The sequence below is a fragment of the Glandiceps talaboti genome, chromosome 15, assembly GCF_964340395.1.
Source record: "Glandiceps talaboti chromosome 15, keGlaTala1.1, whole genome shotgun sequence".
Classification (NCBI taxonomy): domain Eukaryota; kingdom Metazoa; phylum Hemichordata; class Enteropneusta; family Spengelidae; genus Glandiceps; species Glandiceps talaboti.
This window is the reverse complement of record NC_135563.1, coordinates 13,792,511-13,813,568: the sequence shown is the minus strand read 5'-3', so window position 1 is coordinate 13,813,568 and position 21,058 is coordinate 13,792,511. Positions and strand designations below refer to the sequence as shown.

The window sequence follows — 21,058 nt, the reverse complement described above, 5'->3', positions numbered from 1 at the left end:
TACTTTAATGAAGTGTGGGCCAGAAAATGGGTGTAAATTCTTACTGGACTTTAACCAGCCCACTGTGCTTTATGATGTCAGGTGATTGTTGGGTGCAAATTGTTACTGGAATTTAAATCTATGTGATGTGCTGAATGATGTCAGGTGTGTCCTCACATGGTATGAATTGGTACAATATATGTCATTAGACAGGGAAACCTTTTCTGTGATCGAGTCATAGAATCATAATGGTATCTGAGTGGGTTGAGCTATTGCAATGTGAAACAGTAATATCTAAGGTATAAACACTGAACCATTGTGTAAAGTCCCAAGTGTGTGATGAGATAACATTAATAGCCTGTCTACATTGCGATCTGGGATTTTGCTTCACTGTCTAACCACTTGTCCTAATTCCCATATCAAGTCATTATTTTAGCCACAACTCCAAAGCCATTATTGTATATTTAATTTACATAATTACATGTAAATTATTACTGTTCATGTGTGTTGCATACATGTCACAGAGGAGTCTTCATCACAGTTATGTATGTTCATGTACATAATGACTTCATTTGAATAATCAAGTTGTAATTATCACTACCCACTGTGACTAATCAGCTGATGGCAATATTTTCAAAAAAGTATTAACAAGATATGGGAATCAGGACAAATGGAGTGAGACAGCAAAAAAAAGCCAACTGATGTATAAATGAAAGAGGCTAAAGACAAATTAGTCAAGATCAACCTAGTGAAGGGCTGTACTGCACTGGTAGTGGCACACGTCATGCTACTCTTATTATGTGTGAGCAAAGCACCGAAATCTTACTAAATGACCGAGTCATATTTGGTGTAACATCAGCCATTTGTGATGAAGCCCAGAAAAAAAATATTTAAATGTGAGCTTGCTAAATTTGTATTTGATCTTCTAAGTTCTTGGTCACTGTAAAATGAATGTGTTTTCTATCAAGACTTGTTAACAAAACTTGACAAGTAGTGCAATACTTTTTGGAGAATTGAAAAATTATAAAATTGTTTTGTTGATTGTATAAATGAACATACGCTGAGCATGGAGGTAGGAAGGACCTCGCACACTGAAGTTCCTGAACGAGCGAGTGAGATGACAGGTGTTGCGCCCTCAGGCGAGATGATTCCTCTTTTCATCAGAAATGATAATCAATCAACCAATCAGGTTGTTGTCTTGAAAAGTGATCCCATGACGTCACAGGTCAACTTCATTTGGCATCGTCTACACGATGTTTTGATAGACTTGATGCACAGATGCAGAAAATCTTGTCATTTTCACTGTCTCATAGCGTGTCTGGAACCATCTTCTGTACTGCTTCCGACTACCAGTGGCAAATTAGTGGATATGTGTACAAGCTCGAGGACGTAGTAACGCGGAGTGCAAAGAAGACGAGTCTGTCGGCTCAACATTTTTGTACACCATTCAGTGATTTCAAAGAGCGTTCATCGTGAAACATATACATACCACTCCCGAATCGTAGACATTGGTTGATAACACTAACTGATTTCTATGGTTGCGACGATAAGTGAGTTTTCGAAAGCATGCACTTATTCTTGAAACATTAACGCCGCTGTTTATCTTCTCACGATTACTAAACGACTGCTAATAGCAAAGGATAGCAGTCTTTGTACTGTGGAATCGAATACCCATTCCTGTACTCATTCGTACGTACTGACAAAACCGCACGTTGTGTACGGCTTTGGAAATGTTTTGAAGTGGCCGTAGTCTAGTCACCGAACTCGGCCTCGCAATCGGTCCGTTTGTCCCGTGTCGTAGTGCAGTGAGAGACAAACAGAATACTGTCGTGTGTTTACGAGATGCCTTATTGTTGGTAAAAAAATGGGTCTCTGTACAAAACCCGTATCAAGGATTTTATTTATAGTTGTGATTTGTCTCCAAGAACTGATTGTAAACGTAGCGTCGTGTCCAACTAGTCCAAGCCGATGTATGTGTAGCCTTGTACGGGGTGGCAGCAAACCTGAACGGACACCGAGAGGACGACGACTTCAATGTGCCAACCGTGGCTTCACCAGTCCCGTTGACTTTGAGCCTTTACCAGCGGATACAGTCCAACTGTAAGTCAAAATTATGGTGTACAATGTTATATGTTTTGAGATGAGAGGCCCAGAGGGTCGATCTATCAATTTCATGTGAAATGTACAAATGATAGCCAGACTAAAGATTTTATTTTGTATTGACATTTTACTTGAATGTGAATCGACAATTGACAAAGAATGTTATTATAGTGATTCATATAAATACATTTACTACATTTGGTTGTTAGACACTTTTAATACCAATGAATTAGAAAACTAATTTTACACTATTTCAAGGGATCATGTAGCAGTTATGTAAAGTTTCCTGGCAGTGCAGTGCAGTGTCAACAGTCAAAAAACCAACGGTACCATATAACTTATAAGGGATATTATTGTAATCTGATGTAACTCCAATATTCTATCAAAACTGAACTGAATTGATAGCTTGGAAAACTTCACCTGGATTTGAAAAATCTTTATTATGTAGAAAATTAATGCAATTTTATATTTTTGTATTTCTTTACTTTGAGTGTTCATGATTAACTATGGGGATCAGCCTGATTTTTTTAAATCAATTTAAATTATTTTTAGAGTATATGTATAACCACGTTGACAAGTAGTAATGAATTTTTATTTTTTTATTTTTTACATATAATTCACAGAATTACATACTTCACATTGTGGTATGTAAAATATGTTTTAACAATTCCAAACTGATGCACAGTATTGGTAATACACCCCCCCCCCCCCATAATAAATAAATTGAAATAGAAATAGAGTATCTGTGTGACTGATGTGCCCTTTGTTATAAAAACCCAAGAAGTACTTGGAGGAGTAATCATTACTTAATAAAGATGTCAATCATTTAGGAATTTAGTGAATTTATATGCTAATTTGAAATCTATAGTAAAGCTTAGCTGAAATTGACAGCAATAGTTCTAAGTCGATGCCGGCATAATCAGTCAAGTTTTAATATCATTGATTATTGAACCATTCCACGATGTACATATTTAAATTAATTAATGTCTAATGCCTGATTTTTTATTTATCTATTGAGTATTATTGCTATAATTTCAATTCATGTCTCCTTTCTTCCTCACAAATCACTGCATTTACTTGTCTCCTTCTTTTCTCATCTGAGTTTGACATGCCGTGTATCTTATTCACTGAATTAAGGTCCAATCAAGACAAAAATATGGGTCTTATGCATGTACGCAACAAAATTGGAATCTGTCTTAGGTGGAAGTATTCCACAATATATATATTTCTTTAGATGTAGGGCACTTTCAGATAAAAAAACAACATCTTATAATATTAGCAATGTAAGAGACAATCGCACAGTGTCACACAAGCTCAAAAGATGAACTTTCTTTGTTTAGTCCAAAATGCTCTCTCTTCCCCTCCTTAATGAATGTTACCAAGTGTGACATCGACATGGTGAAAATTGTAGCTGGAAGGGGAAATCCAAGCACAGTATATCACATTTAACAGTAAATTTTATATAAAAAATGTAATCCACTTGTCAACATCACAGTAGTAAATACTGAATTGTGCTCATTGATGATGTGAAAGTATGAAAATGACATTCAGCAAACGCATTGATGCCAGAACCCCTCCTCCCCCCTAGCCTAGTACCTATACGGTATCATTACGATTTATACCCCCACTCAGTTAGAGACTAAGTCGGCATCCAGACTACCCTCCTCCTAAACGAACAATGTTTGTTTATTGAGCTTGTTTGATCATGCAATCCCTAAGGTGGTAGGGTGGGATATCTCTGATCCAATGTGTAAGTACATGTATCAATGATGTACAATGTAGATCTTCATGTTCAGACATACATGTACATGTAGTCTATTATCTGTATTCTTGTTTTGCTTGTTTTCTTTGTTTCCATATCAGAAACAGTTCTGTTAGTCAGACAGAAATTTTCAAATTGATATTAAAAATAATGATTTTACATTCAGTGTTTTTCATTGTATACATATATATTACATAAGGCAAGATTTATGTACAGGTTTCAAGGCATTTTCCCAGGGTTCCACTTCAAAATTATGTGTAGGAAAGTGGTATTTTAATTGCATTTTAATTAAATTGTTACCAGGATAATCAACAACACTGTGGTATTACATTCTCTTGTAGTTATGATATGAGTGTATGTCTGACAAATCTCTTGTAGCTATGGCAAATCTCTTGTAGCTATGGTGTTAAAATTCAATGACTGTTTTAGTGTACTCACAGGTAAATGTTGTATGAAAATGCAATACTTTGAAAGTTATAGCAAAACGTGTTGCTGAATGTTCCTTGTATTTTTGCTGTGTTATTTACAGGGACCTGAGTGACAATCAAATCACTGAGCTCCAACAAGATGCGTTTGCCAATGTTACATCACTGGAAAGACTGTAAGTGAATATTCTTTTTTTTTGACTAATTGTGTAGTTGTGTACATGTCACATGTTATATTACCTCTGCCATTTTGCAGAAGTGGAACTTTCCATAACTACTAAAAATGGTCAGAGAGATTGATGGATAACTGTCTCAAATGTCCCCAAGAAGTTTCTCTGATTTCCATAATATATAAATCAGAAGACCGTAATAAAAACAATGTTTTAGAATATTCAAAATGTTTCAGAGACAGGTATCAAGTTGCAGTGGAATATTCTATTCTTACCATCGTTCAGGTTCAAATTTATTAATGCTTTTGACGTTTATCTGTTAAAATCAAATCAAAAGAAACCACTGTTTACCTACATGCTTTGGTAGAATTTGATACTTTGTTAACAGTGAAAATAAAAAAATATTGCTGATATTTGTTCTCAGCCAGATTTAAACAAAGAATATTCTATAGAATGCCCCCCTGAATTAATTATTGACAAAAAATAGATGGGGGGGGGGGGGGGGAGTAGACATTTATTGTCACCGCCTACTGGCACAGTAGACAGACCATCGACTGGTTACAGTATGGACTATTATTGCACTCTGCATGCCATGTGTTGAACAATAGTAGCTTTATCAGGAGGGATTGTATTTTATGAGACCACAAAATAGCACTAGCTGAAATAAAAAAAACCTGTAACTGTTAAGCTGTTGAATTGAACAAATGACATGCATTACTGCTTACTAAAACAGTTGCATTTCATACTCTTTGTATGCACAAGTTGTTATAAAAGACTCATTCAAACAGTTTCAAACCATGGGACCTGTCAAAAAAAATCCTCAGTTTTGTCTGCATATGTCCGTTCCCTGCAGTGTTTTTGTCATTCACGTTTTTCACAAAACAAGAGGGAAAATAATGTATGCCACTGTAAACGGAAATAGGTGATTGCAATTGAAAAATCCATATATGGTGTAGAATTCACACGGATAGTTCAATATCGATGATGACCCCACTTTATATTATGAAGCAAATTCGTATGTTTCCAGGACAACAGGAAATCTGAAAATGTCACATCTTGTTATTTTAGAGCCGTTTCCTACAAACGTGTGCATGAATACAAGCAAATGCTAGAGGATGTTTTATTCAAAGCTGTTTGCAATTGGAAAATATCAAAGCACTGTATCTTATTGCTCATTGTTGGCTGTCATGTCGCCATGGTATTCATTGTCTGACCTTTTGACCTCTTTGTGTAGGTGTGTCATGTGAAACTGTGCAACTGATTTCACCAAGTTGAAATTTTTCAATAGCTTCTCTTTTGTCAGCTGATGAAGTAATATGTCCCCCTCCCTCCAAGTATCATTGCTGTAAAATTTAAGGCACTGATAATGTAGAAAAGTAGGTACCCAGACAAATTACCAAAACTCATCTTACCAATATGACGAAAATTTAATGAGAAGTACTTGACATAGTTCGATATCCTTGTCTTTCTGTATGGTTCTCTCTGTTCCGTGATTTGGTTCAGATTTTTTGAACAGTTCTGATAATTGGTAAATTTCGTGGTGTACCTGAAGGCCAACTTTTGAAACAGGTAAAGGAAGGTTAATGTAACAGCTGGTATGTCAACCTAACTCGTACACTAAGCCTTTTTCATTTTACATCAGTTTTTAGAATAGGTTACAGTGAATTGATTATACTTCATATTGGGTCCAGTATTTTTCAATTATGCCCCGTCGTTTTAAACATGTCGTTCTTTTCAGGGGAGAACACATCTTGTCATTCCAGTAATTGTGTTTGAAGTATGGTGGTCTCAACATCCAAAATTTTACAATTATCAAAATGAGATTTTCGTATTTGTAATAATTGTGTTTGCTATTCATAATTCTGTAAGTGTGTTTAGAGTAGCGCTTTACACAAAATTCTTTTTTTTTGAAATTTTCAAACATGATGACGTGAAGAACTGTCAACTTAGTAAAAAAATTCTCAAGTGTATTGTTCATTTGGAATCCCAATAACCAATAAATACATAAGAATTCACTGAAAATGTGTCATGTTAAAGCTGGGGTATGGTTTGAGATCAGTTGTATAGCTATTAGTATTACTTTGTGGTACTTCAGCTGTAAGGGTTGTAATCACAGCAGACTGATAGATAGGAGATCAATGTACTGACAAATCATCCATCATTTAAATAGGACTGGTAGTACAGGTGTTTGAACAAGGATTATATGATTCTAGTGAAGTGACAATGAGGGACCAACATTTTGTGAATCTAGTATAAGAATTATTGACAGAGGAATATTGACAATAGTTGAAGTATAAGCACAATGTATTTGACTTGTTTGACTGATGGAATATCTGAAGGACCTAGGCAAACTCATGGACATATTTCTTCACCCGTGTTTACCTAAAGTCTAGGATGTCTTAAGCCGCTTGGTCTGTTGAGCAGTAACCGTCATGGTTCATGACCGGAGGGCCTAAGTAACTATCCCCCAGTCTTTTACATTTAAACCTTTTTAAAGTCTACTTCAATATTTGGATTGTTCTATTCACTTGTATTTCTTGATGACTGCAGTTCAGTCGTTGAGTCCATAATTAAAAAAAACTTTGCTTCCCGCAATGCTACAAAAAGCTACATAGCACCATGGGTCCATGCACTGGGGCTTTTTTTTTGGAACATTGTGGTTGCCAGTATGGGATTGAGAGGCTGATCTGCGGGTGGCTGACTGTGTAGCTTCTGTAAACAGGAACTGGGAACACTTGATGATTTACATTGCATGCATTGGTGTATTCTTAATAGATTGTCGCCTATTGATGGTGTAAGGACTGAATTTTGATGACAAGACCGATAACAGTAGTCGGTAGACTGCACCTTTTGTGAAGAGAGGGTCGCATCTTTTGTCAAACATGCTGTATAGCTGTATGAAATGTCTTCATTTGGGTAGCAGTGTGTCTCACTATCACTGTTTTCTTTACACCTTGGTACAAAGTAAACATGTTTAGATTTTGCCGTGCTGTCGTTCAAATGCCTCAGTTACAGCAACGTTTTTTTCCACGCCCAGGAGTTAAAACTTTATACACAGTAGTAGGCCTTTGTCAATATCCAAGAGTGTTCCTGTCCTTTTTTTGAGGAGAACAAAACAAACTGTAAAATGTTTCAAGGTTATTAGATGCCCTTGTAGTATTCAATGGAAAGTTGTTTGTGTTTTTATGCCACTGGAATGACAAATTTGTTCATTCCCCTGTCAAAGGTGATATTCACAGCAGAGCAGTATGCTGTATCAACTTTGCATGCAATATCCAATGCATGTCTTTTCAAGTAACAAAATCTATGATTGCAGAATTGAATCATAAATTTATATTATAATCATTAGCGTGAAGTGCCAGAACATTATTTCTCACTTACAATTTATTATGTAAATTAGTGCATCTCAGACTTGCCCACAGGAAAATTTCCGAATAGTTGACATTTTGTTATAGTTACTTCACAATGTTCAATTATTGAAATAATATGAAGACTAGTTAAATACAATTCATATCAATTTGTCAAACAATAGTTGCAAATATCAAGATATATATTTCAAATTATTAAGATGTTAGAGAATATGAACTGTAAATATTCAGACCATACATAAATTATTCACATGCTGTAACTTATAAGTAATAAGTATAAGAATGTAGTGAATGCTTTATACATGTAAACAAAGTATGGGTATAATTTCATAAGATAGAACAGGCAACATTAGCTTGTGTCTTCTCATTGATTCTGTGATTCTGCTATTGTCTGTCTATCTGTCTGTATGTATGTATGTATGTATGTATGTATGTATGTATGTATGTATGTATGTCTGTCTGTCTGTCTGTCGATCTTAGTATGTGTCTATCTAGTATCTGTCTATCTATGCCTGTTTATCTACATTTTCTATCTATGCCTATCTGTCTGTCGGTCTGTCTGTCTGTCTGTGTCAGTCTGTCTATCTGTCTATCTATGCCTGTCTATCTACATTTTCTATCTCTCTATCTCTATCTATTCATCTATCTATCTATCTATCTGTCAGTCTCTGTCTATCTACATGTCTATATCTGTTATCTGTGTCTATCTATTTATATATTTCAGTCTATCTATCTATCTGACTGACTGACTGACTGACTGACTGACTGACTGACTGTCTATCTATCTATTGGGTAGAGAATGAGTATAGCAGGGTCAAAGCCCCACCAAGTAGACTGACTAGGGCAACATATGAAAGATAGAGTTTTTCATGTTGCTGTTAATGTTATTATATTTGTTTGCCAATCATTATAGTCTTTAATTTCCAATGTAAGATAATTGAATGTGACTTGTGTTTGAGAACATGTCTGATTTGTAGGGTAAGCACACAATGTTATCTGATACAAACTGTATGCTCACCAGTAGATTATAGCAAGATTAGTTACCTTAATGCAGCAGATGGGTTTTCGGCTTTTAGGTAACTTTGGTGTAAATCTCACAGACGTCAACAGGACTGTGATTTACAATCCTGTTTCTATACCATGACTGATTTACAGCCCTGTTACTATACTGAGTGATGCAGACTATGTTGTGTAATGATAGCCAAAAACATAGCCCAGTCAAGGTAAAACAAAATAAGGTGTTGTGTAAACTGAACAATACTTGTGTTATGTCAAATATGGATTGTCAATATTCAACAAGGCCATTTAGGGCTTTGAGTTAGAAAAATGTGTCACTGGTAGACAGATATGTCAACAAGGATAGTTTCCTCAATAAAGTATTTACAGATAGATGCTAGATATAAGTGTAAACTGATTTATAATGTAAACATGACTGTCTTGAAGTCATTATTCATGTCAGAAAAATGAAAGATGCAAGACAAGTTTAGAAACTTTAAACCTTACATTAAACATGGTACAATATTGTGGTTTGGCAAACACCACTATCAATTAATGGATCCAATGTGTGTACCAAGTTGACCTGGGAATCATTTTCACCCATTCACAGCTGTTTAAAGCATAGGACCTTCAATGGTTGATTTTGACTCTGACCTGTCAACTCATGCTTCAAGATATACAGCAATTACACTCTACATACTCACCAAAAAAAATAAATGTATGTGCCCTTTCAGAATCTTTGTAGGCCTCAAAAGATACTTTCTTGAAAATAAGGCCTTGTGATGCCACGGGCTGAAGGTCCCACAACTGGTACTGTTATGAAAATATGTGTGAAAATATTTAGAAGGAATGAAAACAAATAATGAACTCTAGCCTTCAGGTACACTTTTCATTGGCAACAGCTGTGTATAGTAGGACCCAGGGTCCTGGATAAGTCTTAGGTGGTCAACAGTCTACATATACCAATAATTAGCTGAACATGAAATAATAAAGATAAAAATTTAAAGTCACTCAGTGTACTGTACAGGTTTTGAATCTCTTTTTCACCAGGCTGGCATAAAGTTAGCATTGTGTTAGGTTTCTTACCAGGCTAGCATAAAATTAGTGTTGCGTTAGGTTTCTTACCAGGCTAGCATAAAGTTAGTGTTGCGTTAGGTTTCTCACCAGGCTAGCATAAAGTTAGCATTGTGTTAGGTTTCTTACCAGGCTAGCATAAAGTTAGTGTTGCGTTAGGTTTCTTACCAGGCTAGCATAAAGTTAGTGTTGCATTAGGTTTCTTACCAGGCTAGCATAAAGTTAGCATTGCATTAGGTTTCTTACCAGGCTAGCATAAAGTTAGCATTGTGTTAGGTTTCTTACCAGGCTAGCATAAAGTTAGCATTGTGTTAGGTTTCTCACCAGGCTAGCATAAAGTTAGCATTGTGTTAGGTTTCTTACTAGGCTAGCATAGAGTTAGCACTGTGTCAGGTTTCTTACCAGGCTAGCATACAGTAAGCATTGCGTTAGCTAACACTGTGCTTGCGCTAACACTTCACTAGAGTGAACAACTGAAAGGGTTAATGCCTGCATTGGCCCAGTGTTAACATCAGGCTAAAACTAAGCTAGCAAATCAGAAATGGATTGCTGAGCTGTATTGTATATTGGAAGAGTCACTCAAAATCAAGTGTCGAAGTTGGTTTTCCATTTTCTTTAAACATAAGATAGCAAATATCATTTGTCACCAATATGCCCTTGATTTAAAGACCAAATGTTTTGTTTTACATTAAAATGCTAGAAACTGTCAGTTGCCACATACATTGTAGTAAGGGATTGGGAACATCAAATTTTGGTGGGTTACACATGATAAATTGCTGTGCATCAGTGGCTAGTCAAATTGGCCTAGAGGGCACACTATTTGTCACCCAATAGCAAGAAGTGCCACTTTGTCAAAGGAAAGATACTGTTTTTATGATGAAGGAAATTCAGTTTTCAGATATGTCTAGAGGTTATATTTACAGGATACTTATTATTATCCATTCATTTCAAGCCTTATAAATATATTATTATGAGTATTATCATTGCCTGATTTAAGTCATGCCAGCTCAGTGTTCTCCCCACTATAGAGAAAGCATGGTGCAAACACCACCCTTGTCATCTAGGCCACCATGCTTGACAGGTTTCTACAGTGCTTCAAAAATATTCCACCATCCTTGAGCTTTGGTAATCTTTGAATAACAAAATCATGATAATACTTTCACATCAAGAGAAATGACTGATCCTCAATGTACATGTGTGTATGTGTTAATATAAACATGTCAGAATTTGTTCCAGTGTTGAAGACATGCATATTATATGCTAATCACTATGCAAGCCAATATGCAAATTACTGTGTTATTTATATGTAAATGAATATGCAAATTATCAGTCATCCTTGCAATCTATCCAGGGGAGGACGCTGCAGCTTAAGAGATGACAGAAAGCAGTTTGAATGAATCAACACCTCTGTAAAATTCTATACAATAAAAAACTAAATTGATTTTTTGGGGTCATTCAGAGAAACTGTATTTTTGTATTACAGTACAGTATGGCAATGACATTTTTATGTAGGCTAGCTGAGTAGCTGATTCATGTATTTCTTATTAAATGTTGTTCAGTGCCAATTTTTTATACTAAATGTCAAAGCCTGGCCTGTGGGATATGATATAGTTCCTAATTATCGTTATGGGTCTGCTGTTTTTAATTTCCTGGACAGTATAAATCATAGGAGGCTTACCAGTAGATTCAATTTAGTGCTACATTATTTTGCTTCGGTTCTGACAAGATTAAAATCAGACCCCACTGCTGAAAAGTCAAACTCGTTTTCAATCATTGACTCAACAAATACGGCCGCTATAAAAAAAAAAGCCTGGATTGAATCTGTCAGGGAAGTTTTTGTGTGATACAAAGGCTGCTTTTGAGAAGTAAATCCAAATTAATGCATTTACAGAGAGTCTATTCAAGACAATTTGTTTAAAATGAGTGTGTGGATTGTTAAGTTAAAGTGAATGGCCTGTTAATGCTACAGTTATAGTTCTCCTGTCGTGTTGCATTAGTTGGATGTCTTTCCCATTAATAATGTTGGCAGTTATTTGTGATTAAAATTGTAAATTTTGATAATTACATTTGTAGCTGTGCCCATGAGATGACCCGAATAAGCCTGGAGGGTTTTCCTTGCAAAAGTACATAGTGTTGCACTATTTTGTGATTTTAGAAATATTTTGACACAAAATTGGCGTGATAAAATTTGGCAAAGAAGGAAACATGGATTAGTAATTTATATATGAAAGGAAATTTGTATTTGGAGTTGAGATGGAAGTCAAGAAGCCATACAGGTGAATCAACTCATCAAGAAGCCATAATGTGTTATTGTACAATTTTTTGTATGTCAACAAAATGTAGAGTTGTGTATTTGCATAATAGCAGAAAATTGAAAGTAAGCACTGTGCAATATTCATACTCTGGCACCATACAAGATATACCACCATGTCCTTATATTTGATTTAAAAAAAATTAATTACATAGCTTGAAGCTCAGTCATGACTTTACCTAGCTAAAAGGTGTCACGAATAATGACAAAATAAGATGCAAAACATCGTTTTTATGATTTATCCATTTTGAAGTCGTTAATACTAATATGATTAGAGTAAACTATCCATTTTGCCAATGTTTGTCGTATTGCAAATGGAAACGCAAGTCACATACACACAATACACACACACACACATACACACAAAGAATATTTTGCCAAAAAATTTTTTTCACATGGTTGAGTTTTTTTTATTTTTTTTTTATGACTTTCATATTTCTCCAAAAATTATTTTCAGTCACTTTTTATCCATTTATAAGAAGGCACCACTACTGCTTCCAAATATGGCATTAAAATACACAAATCTAAAGCTTTTCAGATGCCTATTGTCGCGTCATCTTTTTTTCATGGTTCACTTCTTGAACCAGAAATATTGCCAGCAGGTATCTCTTCATATTATGTTGGCATTAAGGGAAAATCCAGTGACTTTTTTGGAGACAGTGCGATGCATTTTCCGATAGACTGTGTACCTTTTAGGAAACTGTATAAGTACATACCTGTAATGAGAAAGTTGTCTCCACGTATAGCCGTAAGCTGGAAAGGCATTTAGAATTGGACACTTAGTGTGGATTGATTCCAAGCTTGGTGAGTCTTCCCCCACTACTTGAGTAAAGTGAGCTGCTACGGCGGATGATAGCTTTGATGCTTCCCGACTGCCAAGAGGCCTTCTTTCTTTAAACTTGAGGGAATCTTCTAAAGCTGCATGTAATGATGTGTCCAATGATAACCAATGCAAATTGCACATGTTCCGGCTATTGATGACATTGCAATGTTTTCCTCAGGGTTTTGTCGTTCACATTCAAAGCTTTTTAACGATGGGCTATTTACTGGATACCTTTCAGTAGTATCTACCTATGTCTTAGAGTTTCCAGTGGTAGACAGATACAAGGTTGCAAAAATCATCAACTTTCACTCTGAATGCATGACAAGGAGAACAAGTCATAAGGTGAAGAGTGCATCCATTTCAAAAATTAATATCAAATCTAATCAGACTATGGTAATCTCTTTACCCAGCATATTGAAGGTGAATGTAACATTTTTCTATGATTTGATCAACCCAATTGATGTCCTCAAAATCTTGTAACACAATTTGGTCATAAAAAAGAAGAAAAAGTATAATATATTTTGTGGGTAAATTATTGAAAGATAGAAAGTAGTTTGTAAAATTTGCCACCTAGTGCATTCATTTAAAATCAAGTAGCAACACACTTAGAAGTGGAGAAAATTTTAACATTTCTGTCAGTCATAGGTAAAAGTGTTGAAAGACAGAAAAGGAGGCAGTACTGTACATGTACACTTTTCCCACCTACTGTAAATTATGTAAATTACTGTAACATATCAGAAATGACCATCACTGATAAAACAGCTGGAGTAGTCAATATTGTCATGGTGTACAGCTGATCTCCAAAATATTGCTGTAGGGTTTGTTTAAGTGTAAGATCATTACTTTACCAAGTCAAAAATATACAAAACTGAGTGAGTCATATTCTAGTTCAATTTGGTACTGTAGTTGTTGATCACTCTGGGTGGGCAGTTGAAATAGAGAAGTCACCATATAAAGGATAATGAGTTACCCAAAACCTGTTCCAGGAATAACTATACACTACATTTTGTTGTTGAAGATGGATGTTACATGCAATCAGTGACACTTCACGTTCTGACCATTAGGTTTTTATCAAAGAAAACAACATGTAGCGTGTACAGAATAAAAGCTCTTCAACATGCTGTAGAAGAACATTCTTCACATCCAGCTTAAATGGTGCATGTATGCGGAACCAAAGTCCTTAGCCAGTTAGCTAAATTGGTAATGTTGTGTATGCTCAAACAGTGTTATTACCGGAGGTTTGTCTATGGTCTAGCACAACCAGATAAAAGGCAGGTGGAGAAATGTTAAAACTGGGTCGTTTCTTGAACAGAGTTGAGAAATGGAAAAAAAACAAGCTGTCTTTAATGACAGAATTGGATTTAATAGGCAGGGAAATCACATGGCTGTTTCTTTTGATGTAATTATGTATGATTAAAGTAAAACAAACAGAAATGGAAAAACAGGACTGTTTCTTATATGAATGTTGTGCAGTACATGTTACATTTGTGTACTGTACTAACGAGGAATGCATTATGATGTTAGCAGAATTCAAATGTCCATCAGTATCAGTTTGCATTATACCTCTTTCCTTGCGCCAACAATAACTAAACTTGCTGTCACAACAGTTCCAGCAGATTTTATCCGATCTACAAATCAGGAACTTTATTAACATGAAATGGCACTAACTCAAACGCTCAGAGAGGATGGGAGTGTGCTGTTCTTATAATATACGTGCTTATCATATACTTGCGTGACTGCTCAATAGGGGCCCTCTTCAACTGTACTGCCAACGATTACAGTAAAATTACAATTGTGTGAGTCAGTTGTAGTGGTTTGTATGGGCTCCCTGTTTTGATGCGATCACTGTGACAGGCTGTGATTGAAAGTGACAGGTTGACAGTTGAAAGCCATTCACTTCAATCGTACATCGACTAACATAATCACAAGATTCCTATAAAAGAGTCAAATCACATCCAGGATGCCAGCAAAGAGCCCTGTAATCAGCCAAGCTGTGTCAATCTATGTACAGTAAAAAGGAACAATAAATTCTCAATTTTGTAGCCGATCTAGACCTGTCACTCTAGCTAATATCATTTTACTTGTGTTACAGAATTGCTAGAGAGGGAGTGTGTTTTGTGGATCATTTTATTGCATGAGTATCCAAATATGGCTTTCAAAGAGGATGGTATTAACACATACATGTATAGGTCAAAACTGACTGCTTACGTGTACTATTTATTTGAATATCAAAAACTTGCTATTATGCACCATTGTTTAGGTTGTTGTATAGCATTTTAGGCTTAAATGTGATATTCATAATTAATAATTCAATCATTTCTTTTATTAAGACACTGCCTTTTTTTTGACGTGCATTAGCGGAAGTAAAAGAAATAAACTACATGTTAAGAATGTCTTCTTAATAAGACATGTAACAATGGCATGTAACATTATGTTTGTATCCAGAACTACATGTAGATTTTAGGGTTTATGAGAAAAATATGAGTAAAATAAAATTGTAATTATTAATTATAAACTACATGTAATAATGAAGTACTTTAGTTATTGACATGTATAAGTACCAAAGTAAACATATGCTTTAATTATACACTTGTAAGGAAAACTAAGAAAGGATGTACAAATGGGATTATGTTGACTTTCATAGATCTGATCAAAAGGGGAGAGCAGAAGGTACAACTTCCAAAGGAGTTTTGAACAAATTTGTTAATGGCTAAATTGTTTTCAATCCATACTATATAGACAATGGTTTGTAGGGTTTAAAATTACATATTTATGGAAAGTCATAGAATTTCAATCAGTCCTGGAAAGTCCATCAAAGTCTTTATAAAATGTAAGTTTCTCACAGTGTAGTTTTGGAAATGATCTGCCATAAAATATTGAAATTCCGATTGCCCGTATAAATATAATTTCTATGTTGACAACTCAAATGGCCTTTGGTTGTTGAATGAAATAATTGAGAAAATTGACATGAAGTTTATCAAAAGAACTGTTAGAAAATGATTAAACAAATACCAAAAAATGTAAAGTTAAGAAAGTGCATGCACCTAAGATTTGTTGTATGCTGTGAACAAATGTCATTACTATGGATAAGATGTCGTTTTTTGGTCATTTTTTGTCGGCCATTTTGTCGGCGCTCATGATGACCTTTGGGTTTCTCAATTTGTACTTTGCGTCTGTTGCTGACAGAATATGTTCTTTCACCCTTTTCATGCTATTTTGTGAAAAGTCTTTTCACACAGTCTTTAATAGTTTTGTTCCTTTGGCAAACATGGTGGCACTTGCATAGTCCACGTCTTCTGTGTTATTCTAAGACGCTTAAAAGGTGGCCCATTGTAGAACCACTTTAAAAGACTTCAAAGATCCTGTTGAAGCTGATACTGTAAAGCTGGGTGGAGAATTCCTCTCCCAAACTGTCTTTCAATTTGAAGTGTTACAATGTTGACTTTGGCGTTTTCATTGAATCGATTTCGAGAGCTCATATCAAACTAGCATGTCATCATGATGCACTAGTGTCGGTCACTATCAAATCTTAGATGACTGAAATGAATTCAAATTCTTTTTTTTTTTGAACCAGTGAATAAATGTTTTTGGAGAGTGGAGAGAGGTGTTTGTGTAACTTCAGTTGTTCATCATTTTCGCAAAATTTAAGCATCAATTTCTAATAGTATGCTCCTTTTTGATGCAGATTTTCAATTTCACCTCTGAGCTGTGACATTATTCATGTTGTGTATTCACAACTGCACTTTATTTGTATGTCTTTAATGGCAAAACATTGTGCAATGTTACAATTTTACCTGTATGTGCCTTTTGAAATTACATTGTGCAATGTTACAATTTTGTCTCAGTGGGTTATGAAGTCCCTCATATCCCCTGTTGAAATTTTTAAAAACCAATTAGTCAGTCTGAGACACGAAACAAAGAAGACTGGCCGACTGGCGTCAATAGTCGTGAACTGTTCAACTCTCAAATCTTCTTGGATAATGACCAGTGTACGTTGTTGGCATGGCTTAAAGTTTCTTCACTGTTGTTGAAGGTGTGCATATTATTTCAACTGATTAGACCCAACAAAAGGGTGCCTCTGTTGAGGTTTTGTTCCCTCTACTACATAATTTGACTGTTCCTTTTGTGGAGAGGATTACCTTTGTGTGTCTTACACCAGCAGAAGACTAGGTTTCACACAGGTCTTGTGTCCACTCAGACAATGGCAAATGAAGTATGTGTAATTATGGGATTCTTGTTGCTAAACAAAGATGTACAGAAACAGAGAATGACAGATTGTTTAGCAATTGTGTGGTAGATAGTTTAGCAAGTAAGGATGGGGTCCTTTAGAACTAACAATATTGTTACAAGGACATGGTGAAAGATGCAGAGCATGGTTTAATTTTAAATTACAAAGAATACCAAAAAGTAAACTGTTGCTACTGATTGAAGTTGATACTTCTTGCAATCTTAGTACATGTATAATAATATTATTCCGTCATAGAGTAAAAGTAAATTTACTCTATGATATGTTAAGCTTATCCCAATGTGTCTTGTTCCTTTGCTGAATTCAGTGTAGCAGTAAATTTCAAACTGATTCTTCCTCGGTTTAGATTGTCTCCCCCCCCCCCCCCCCCCCCCCAATAAATGTTTCAAAATCATAGAATGAATTGAGAGTCATTGATGATTTATCAATTTGGGGGGTGGTGGTGGTGGTGGTGGTGGTAATGTATGTGTTATTTAGTTCCTCCCAGCTACCCCTCAGATAATCAATACATGTTTCTATTGATTTGAAATTGAAAAAAAAATTGCCAAAATATGTATGTTTCCATGAAATATATTGTATGGGTCATTTAAATGCACAGTGAAAAACACACAATGAAATAAAACAACTTTTGAGGAGGAAAGATAGCAAAGGCTTGAGCTGAAGTCCCTGAAAATACTCATTTATTTGCCGTCATCTTTAATATGTAATGTACCAGTTGTTATTGCTCTGAATGGATAAAAAATATGTCTTCCCCCGGAAATTTAGACACCCTGTATGTGACACAGCATTTATTGCTGTCTAGCTCATTAAAAAATGTAGTGTTGTTTGGTTCCGAGTGGTTGCATCACTCCCAGGGACTTTTATTTTGTAACACCACCAGTATAAAATATTGAAGGAAATAGCATTCATTCTAAAGATTTAATCTTAACAACTCCATTCACCTAAAGTTCTATAGAAAGTTATTCATTGTCAGACTCATAGATATTTTCTATGCTACACATTCAAAAATCTTTCCGACTCACCATGAAAGGTGTTTGACCAAATTAGTATTTGCATCATTCCTGAGTAGCTTAATTATTCATCCATGCATTTAGCAATGATGATTGACTGGTCTTCATAAAAGATCTTAGATACGCCAAAATATAAATCTGCTGTGTGTGAAATTATTAAACAGTGTAATTTCCACTTTACACGTTTTTTACCATCATCAATGATAAAGACTTGTTAACATATGGATAGGATTGTGTAGTGAGACGTCATAAAGTCCTGGAAAGAAGAGCTTTCAAACATCTATAAATTAGATATTTTGTGTCATCTACTTTCAAAGTTAATACTGATAATAAGTTACTTTATCTCCATCAAGATAAGGAGCCGTTTATTACCATCTAAATAAACATTGAACTCTGGGGGAAAAGTAAGTAGCTATAAAAATCTCAATTCCAATAAACTTGGAGGAAAACCCCTAGTAAAATTTACTATGTAGAGAAACTGTGAGGAATACTTGTACTATAGGATTAATAGAGATACATGTACACTACTGCTACCGGTAAGAATAGGGTTGTTACAATGTAGTAATACACATGTTGTTAGGAAATTGAAAAGTATTTGGTCTTTGGCGCTGCCATGTCATTACATCTGGACATACATTTGTACTTCATCCTGCAGACTGTCATTGTCATAACATTGTCAATCACATGGTAATCTGCATCATCATGGTACAATTAATGATCAGTCCTATTAAGGCAGCCTGAGTAATGATCTAGATAACCTTGATCGGATAGAAAAAATTCTTGACTGATGTGGCCGAAGGAAAGCAGTTTACTACCATACATTGATCAATTTGAGGTCTCTGGTTTTTGTTGTGGCCAAAAGAAGATGATTTACTAGCATGCATTGATCAATTCGAGGTCTCTGGTCTGGTGTTTTGTGGCTGAAGGATGGCGATTTATTACAATACAGTGGTCAGTTTGAAGTCTTTGGTCTGGTCTGTTGTAGTCAAAGGAAGATGGCTTACTACTGAACATGATCAATCCGCCGAGGTCTCTGGTCAGGTGTGTTGTGTCTGAAGGAAGGCAGTTTACTACCATACAGTAATCTGCAGTTTGAGGTCTTTGGTCTGGTCTGTTGTAGTCAAAGGAAGATGGCTTACTACTGGACATTGATCAATCTGAGGTCTCCTGTTCCAGATACTGTCAAAGTAGTTCAGAATAATTAAAAACTACCTGGATTCCCATGTCTTTTTGACAGGTTCTCCTTAAAATATAGTTTGAAAATAGACAAAATCGATATTGAATTCCATCGTATTGCTAGCATCCTGTCACAAAAATGTGAAATCTTAAGAGGAAGAATTTCAAACATAGTCAGTTTGGCAGGACAACTACTTTCTGTTTTACAAAGCAAACAAGATGTGAAGGGTACTGATTCTAGACATGTAGAACTTGGTATCCTAGCAACACATGGATAAAACCATAGAGCTGGAGACAGTGTACAGCGAACACTGACTTGGATCTAAATGGATTGATTACTGCTTATAGAGTAGAAGAAAGCTGCGATTTAGTGTTGCTGATGTAACTAATGTGAGGTTTTATTGTGAGAAAAAAGAAAAAAATGGTTTCCTAAAATGACTTTTTAGTGTAAAGACAATCTGGCAATGAACATGTGTATAAAAGTCACTGTTGGATCATGAAAGAAAATAGTTTTAAACTGCAGATGGGATGGGTCACAATAACCCCAAAATTGTGTGTTTAAGCCCTACACTTGACATGGTGGACAGATGCATGCTGGGAGTTTGATATTACTTCTCAGGATGGACGATATAAATAATGCAATGCAATTAATAAGTTCTTTTAGATGGCAATAACAAGACACAGACTATCAGAGCAGAAATAATGATGATGTGAATAATTTATCAATTAAGTATATTTCAAGATGAAAGTTTTTACCTAAATAACATCTGAGGCTATCGAATCTTGTCCATTTACAGTGTCAGTGTAATGCTAGGCTTTCATCGCAAATTTTGACAAGGTAGAAAAGGTTGGTAGTGATAATGGAAATTTCCGTCAACATGAAAATGATGTAGCTGTTAATTATATCATAGACCCTCCACCCACCTCATATTCAAAAGAAGAGGTATAGAGTGCAAAATTTTTGTCCATCCTTTTCTTACCTTGTCTGTTAAGGTACAGCCCATGTCAGCCATCATTTCCCAGACTAATGAGGATCAAGCGATAAGATGTATCTTCAGTCTATTTTTTGCCTATGTAGAATAAACTTTCAATTTTTTGCAAGTAACGTTTGTAAGTGTCCATGTTGTTGATATTTTGTATTCATTTAAAATAACATGTCACATAATGTAATGACCTTCCTAAAGAATGTATGAAAGACATGGGTCATGTTGATTCAACATTCATGTACAGTTAAAAGGTAAACTGGGGTAATGATGTATTGACAGCACACAAGATGTCAGTCGGTTGATGGCTTAGAAGTTATTTAGACAATGTAGTCAACACAATGAAGGCCATAAAGGCCTGTTCTTGGCTTGCTGAGCCCACCATGAATAACACACACTTCAAGTCATCAAGGCAGTCTTCAAGGAATTCCTTCACCTCGTGTTATTTATATATTTTGTTCCATTATGGTGTTAAAAATATGGTAGATATTTAGGTCAGAGTATCGGGAGACCGGAAGACTGTTTGTGTTATCGGAGAGTTCTACTTCACAAGTTGTGAAATCATTACAACAACTAAAGTGATTGAAACCAAAATGAAGCAATGTATATCTGTGAGCGTATAACAAAATAATATA

General features: G+C 35.4%; 1 protein-coding gene across 1 annotated transcript in view; it reads left to right on the top strand.

The window, feature by feature from the left end:
* The first annotated feature begins 1,843 nt into the window (after window positions 1-1,843).
* LOC144446236 (adhesion G protein-coupled receptor A3-like) overlaps window positions 1,844-21,058 on the top strand; it is an 87,966-nt gene continuing 68,751 nt past the window's right edge. Inside the window, exons 1-2 of the mRNA XM_078135988.1 lie at window positions 1,844-2,079; window positions 4,371-4,442. Coding sequence (XP_077992114.1) covers window positions 1,844-2,079; window positions 4,371-4,442 — 308 coding nt within the window. The remainder of the gene's footprint in view (window positions 2,080-4,370; window positions 4,443-21,058) is intronic.